Source organism: Piliocolobus tephrosceles, chromosome 8 (genome assembly GCF_002776525.5).
Source record: "Piliocolobus tephrosceles isolate RC106 chromosome 8, ASM277652v3, whole genome shotgun sequence".
NCBI classification, from domain to species: Eukaryota; Metazoa; Chordata; class Mammalia; order Primates; family Cercopithecidae; genus Piliocolobus; species Piliocolobus tephrosceles.
Window position 1 is genome coordinate 5002499 of NC_045441.1, and position 5913 is coordinate 5008411.

Here is a 5913-nt window from a genome sequence, read left to right on the forward strand (position 1 = left end):
GGTGTGCACCTCTCCATGTGTGCATGTTCGCGCATGCGCGCCGCCGCAGCCGCACTGCCCTCGCTTCCTGTGCGTTCTCGGGTCACCGCTTGCTCTGGTTCCCAGGCTTTGGCCTTCAGTGGACGGGAATCGCGGAGCTTGCGGGGCTGAACGCTGACCACCAGGGCCAGCACCTAGGCGGGCGCGGAGCTGTGCGGGCCAGGGTTCGCGCGTGCCGGGTGGAGGCTCGAGCGGGGACCCCGGTGGTGGAGGCGAAGGGGCGGCGGGACCCGGGCCTGGCCCATGTGTGTCCTTGGCGGCCTGGCTCAGGCCGCTGCTGTACGGTGAGCCCCAGGGAGGCGGATCTGGGCCGCGGGAAGGACACTCGCTTGGATTTGCCCAGTAGGCCCGGCCGGGGCCCCTCGGGAGCAGAACAGCCTTGGTGAGGTGGAAAGGAGGGGACCTCGCGAGCAGACGCGCCACAGCAGGCCGGTCCCGACCTCTCGGGAGCCGTGGGGCAGAGGCTGCGGAGCCCCAGGCGGGTAGGTCTTGGGTTTTCGGGCCTGGAGCGAGAAGGGCCTGGGTAATGTCACCGTGTGTTGGGGACCTTAGAGTGTGGGGCAGGGGGAGGGTCCCGATCGCTTGCAGGAGAGACGTGTGTTTCGGTTTGAGGGCAGGGTCCGGCTGCAGCGAACAGGCGCTGCATAGGAAGATCTGGGAGGACGAGGTTTACGGGGGACGTGGAGGGTGTCCCCAGCCTCAGCTGCGGACGTCGTCTCCACTCCCCACTAACCCCTAACAGCCCTTCCTCCTCCTCTCCGTGCTCCAGATTTCGACCGTCTCTAAACATCTGTCAGCACCTCTGTTCTCTCATTTAAGTGTCTGCTGATTCCCGCTTAGATCTGCCCTGGAGAATGGTAGTAATGCAGCAACAGTCTGCAGGGATTCTCTTGCTGCCTCAGTTGCTAGGGGAAGAGACTGGGCCTTAGCAGGTGGACGACTTGACCAGGTCACCGGCTTTGTGGGTAGAGGTGCTCATAGTAGAACTCAGGAGTCTTATCTCCCAGGCCGGTGTTCTTTCTCCCATATCCTAGTTTTCTTAATAGAAGATGATTAGGTGCAGCAATAACCAAATTCAGTTAGATAATTTAGAAACAAAACCATATTTTATACACGTTCATTTCTGAGGGCTCACATACTCAATTCCTATAGCTTTTTTTTTTTTTTAAGCAGTTTAAAGAGACAATAAGGAAATGCGGGCGGATGCAGTGGCTCACACCTATAATCCCAGCACTTTGAGGGGCTAGGGCAAGAGTATCCCTTGAGACCAGGAGTTAGAGACTAGCCTAGGCAACATAGGGAGACCCTGACTCTACAAAAAATACAAACATAGCCACACATGCTGGGATGTACCTGTGGTCCCAACTGCTCTGGAGGCTGAGGTGGGAGGATTGATGGAGCCCAGGAGGTCGAGGCTGCAGTGAGCTGTGAATGTAACACTGCACTCCAGCCTGGGTGGTAGATTGAGACCCTGTCTCAACAAACCACAAAAAACACAAGCCGTATGATGGGATTTTTTTTTCTTTTTGTATGTTGTATTTGATGATGGTAGATTGTTTGTAAAAGGAGTCATGTTACCCATGAGAGTCTAACTCGTCTAGTTACTACCTGATTATCTTAGAGTTACAAAGTTACAAGTGCATGCTTCCCCATCACTCGTGTGTGTGTGTGTGTGTGTGTGTGTGTGTGTGTGTGTGTGTTGAGACAGTGTGTCTCACCCAGTCTCGGGTGCAGCAGCGTGGTCTCGGCTCACTGCAACCTCCACCTCCCAGGTTCAAAGGATTCTTGTGCCTCAGCCTCCTGAGGGACTACAGGCATGTGACACTACGCCTGGCTAATTATTTTGTTATTTTTAAGTAGAGAGGGGGTTTCACCATGCTGGCCGAGGCAGGCAGATCACTTGAGGCCAGAATTCGAGACCAGCCTGGCCAACATGGCGAAACCCTGTATCACTTTTTTTTTTTTTTTTGAGACGAAGTCTTGCTCTGTCACCCAGGCTAGAGCGTAGTGGCCGGATCTCAGCTCACTGCAAGCTCCGCCCTCTGAATTCACGCCATTCTCCTGCCTCAGCCTCCCGAGTAGTTGGGACTATAGGCGCCCGCCACCTCGCCCAGCTAGTTTTTTGTATTTTTAGTAGAGACGGGGTTTCACCATGTTAGCCAGGATAGTCTCGATCTCCTGACCTCGTGATCCGCCCATCTCAGCCTCCCAAAGTGCTGGGATTACAGGCTTGAGCCACCGCGCCTGGCCACCTGTATCACTCTTTTAGGCCCTTCTGAGTGTTTGCAGGCTGAGTGTTCACAGGGTGTTAGCCTATTGAGCTTTCTTTTGTGGTTCTTACGCAGGAGTTTCCTGCCTTTGCAAGCCAGAGCACTTACGACTTCAATGACCTGCTTCTCCCCCTCTAGGTCTACCAGCCACAGTCTCTGCACGTTTCCAAGAGCAGCAGAAAATGAACACATTGCAGGTGAGTTTTCCTGCTTATGTATATGTTCCACTACTTTATTTTATGATGCATTTTCAGAGGTTTGTAAGAATTCATGCTTTTTTTTTCTTTTTTTTTTTTGAGATGGGGTCTTGCTCTGTTGCCCAGGCTGCAGTGCAGTGGCATGACCTCGCTTCACTGCAACCTCCACTTCCTGGGTTCGAGCGATTCTCCTGCCTCAGCCTCCCAAGTAGCTGGGATTACAGGCGTGTGCCACCATGCCTAGCTAATTTTTTGTATTTTTAGAAGAAACAGGGTTTCACCATGTTGGCCAGGCTAGTCTCAAACTCCTGACCTCAGGTGACCCCACCTCAGCCTTCCAAAGTGCTGGGATTACAGGCATGAGCCACCGCGCCCAGCCAGGATTCCTACTTTAAAATGGGAATGTGGAACTAGACATTACCCTGTAAAATGTAGTGAGTGTGGCAGATCAGCACCAAAAGTGATTTGTGAAGCTTGTATGTATGGGTAGCATATTTTAAGGCTGTTGAAATTGAGCCGCACCCAGGGCTGATATTCTTTGCAGTCATCACAAAAGGAAAATGTCGTTTGTATTAGTCCATTCTCACACTGCTATAGAGAAATAACTAAGACTGGGTAATTTACAAAGAGAAGAGGTTGAATTGGCTCCCGCCTGCAGGCTCTGTCATAGGAAGCGTGGCTGGGGAGGCCTCAGGAAAGTGACCGTCATGGTGGAAGGCGAAGGGAAAGCGGGTACATATTCCATCACCAGAGCAGGAGGAAGAGGGAGGGGGAGGCGCTACACACTTTTAAACAACCACGTGTTGTGATAACTCACTCAGTATCAGGAGAACAGCACCAAGAGGGAAATTGCCCCCATGATCCAGTCACTTCCCACCAGGCCCCACCTCCAACATTGGGGAATACAATTGAACATGAGATTTGGGCGGTGACACAAACCAAAACCATATCACCATCCGTGACATTGTTTGCATTGTCACCATCCATGACATCGTTTGCATTGATTATAAGGAGAAACCAATTTTGTTACTTGTGGATTTAAAAGATTTTCTAGGACTTGGAAAAATTTCTTCATTCAAGTTGATATAATTATGGATAGCTTTCCTGATAACAACCATTACATTACCGTAACTTATGGCTTATTCTTGGTGCTTATGTAAGCAGAGGGCCTGCTGCCCAAGGAGAACTTGGTGCATATCATTTTTCCAGGGACAGAAATTCTGTGGTCCAAGTAGACAGAATTCTGTTTTTACTGTTGAGTCCTAGATCATGAGGGGAATGAATGACGTGATCATCCTTCAAATACTTGTTCTTCTTTCTGTTTGGGTTGCACAGCAAGCAATACAGTTACTCTCTTGTGAAGATTTCCTATTTCTGTTTCTCATTTCAGTTCTCAGCGTTTTAGTTTTGTCCTTTTCACGTTGCTGAGTCAGTCAGTAAACATTACCGGTGATTTAATTGCAGTCAAATCCAGCGGGCATTTCCTAGCCCTACCTCACAGGACCCTTTGTCTGCCTTTGACATCTGTTACTTCCAAACTGATATTTTCTCCATGGAGTCTCTCTTTTCTTGGCTTTTAAAGAGATTTATCTGTAAATATTTCTGTTTGTCTTTAAATGATGAAGTCTGTTTTGTTTTGTTTATTTTTTTCTTTTTTCCTTTTTTTTTTTTTTTGAGACAGAGTCTAGCTCTGTTGCCCAGGCTGGAGTGCAATGGCGTGATCTCGGCCCACTGCGAGCTCCGCCTCCTGGGTTCACGCCATTCTCCTGCCTCAGCCTCCTGAGTAGCTAGGACTACAGGCACCCACCACCGTGCCTGGCTAATTTTTTGTATTTTTAATAGAGACGGGGTTTCATCGTGGTCTCGATCTCCTGACCTCGTGATCTGCCCGCCTCTGCCTCCCAAAGTGCTGGGATTACAGGCATGAGCCACTGTGCCCGGCCTTCTTTTTTTCTTTTTTTCAGGTAGGATCTTGCTCTATCACCCAGGCTGGAGTGTAGAGACGTTCTCACAACTCACTGCAGCCTCAATCTCCTGAGCTCATACAATCCTCCTGCCTCAGCCTCCCGCGTAGCTGGGACTACAGGTGCACGCTGCCACACCCAGCTAATTTTTTTTGTATTTTAGTAGAGACTGCGTTTCACCATGTCACCCTGAGGCTGGTCTCAAACTCCTGAGCTCAGGCAATCTGCCCGCCTCGGCTTCCCAAAGTGCTAGGATTACAGGCGTGAGCCACTGCTCCCAGCCTAGAGATGTATTCTCACGGTATTGCTCAGGCTGGTCTCAAATTCCTGGCCTCAAGCGATCCTTTCACTGTGGCCTCCCAAAGTGCTATAGGATTACAGGTGTAAGCCACCACACCTGGCTAATAAGGAGTCTTTTTAAAAGGGGCTAGGAATAACCCATAATACTCCCTTTCTTAATACATGTGGCAGTTGGGTTAAATCTTTTAATAGTTCCCATAGTATGTCTCTTGCGTGCTTATTGTTTTGAAGAAACTGGGTTGGTTATCCTCAGTTTAGATTGTGTTACCCTTGTTTCACCTTTAGCACATTTAAAAAAAAATATCTTGTATGCCTTGTAAAATTGGTAGTTTGATCTGGAAGTCTAATCAGGTTTATGTTCAATTCTTTTCACACAGCTGTACCATACGTGGTATTTGTCTACTTCTGGAGGCACGTGTTACCTTCTTTGTTTTTGTGAACTTAAGAACTATCAACTGTCGATTATTGCTGTGATTTACTAGTTCATTAGGGGAGGCAAAACGGTGATCTGCTAATTCTACCATTTCTTCTTTATTTACTAGCCAAAATAACTTTCTTTTCTTTTCTTGTTGTGGAAACAGAGTCGTACTATGTTACCCAGGCTGGCGCGTTTATGGCTCACTGCAGCCTCAAACTCCTGTGCTCAAGTGATCCTCCCACTTCAGCCTCCCAAGTAGCTGGAAGTATAGTCATGTGCCACAATGCCCAGCTAATTTTTTAATTTTTAGTAGAGACAGGTTTCGCTATGTTGCCCAGGCTGGTCTTGAACTCCTGGGCTCAAGTAATCCTCTTCTTTGACCTCCCAGTGTTGGGATTATAGGCATGAGCCGTCACAGCTGGCCTAGAATACTTTTCTGAAGATAAATTTCTGTTCTCTATTTGGTTATGTAATTCATGCAGGAAAGAGAGTTTCTAAAATATTGAGTAGGCTTCTAAGCAGGAAGGTTTTTTTTGTTTCGTTACCATTATGAGCTCATGGGTTTAAACAGATAGTAAATATTTCAGTACATCAAAGTTGTGATTCTTTTAGAAAATTAAATGACTCCATCTTTGGCCAGACAGAATCCCTTTAAGTTGGTTTCTGAGTCCTTTTGAAATATATTTGATAGCAAATATATACATATAATATATATTTGATAGCAA

At 48.1% G+C, this 5913-nt stretch overlaps 1 protein-coding gene across 5 annotated transcripts in view; it reads left to right on the forward strand.

Annotated features, from left to right (window-relative positions):
* Window positions 1-241: 241 nt before the first annotated feature.
* RBAK (RB associated KRAB zinc finger) overlaps window positions 242-5913 on the forward strand; it is a 27232-nt gene continuing 21560 nt past the window's right edge. For 4 of the 5 annotated variants that reach the window (XM_031935979.1, XM_031935980.1, XM_031935981.1 and 1 more), the window contains exons 1-2: window positions 242-521; window positions 2448-2506. In XM_031935979.1, the coding sequence (XP_031791839.1) occupies window positions 2492-2506 (15 nt within the window). In that variant the 5' untranslated portion in view covers window positions 242-521; window positions 2448-2491. Of the gene's footprint in view, window positions 522-2443; window positions 2507-5913 lie in introns of those variants that run through there. The other variant, XM_031935982.1, reaches the window with a different exon arrangement.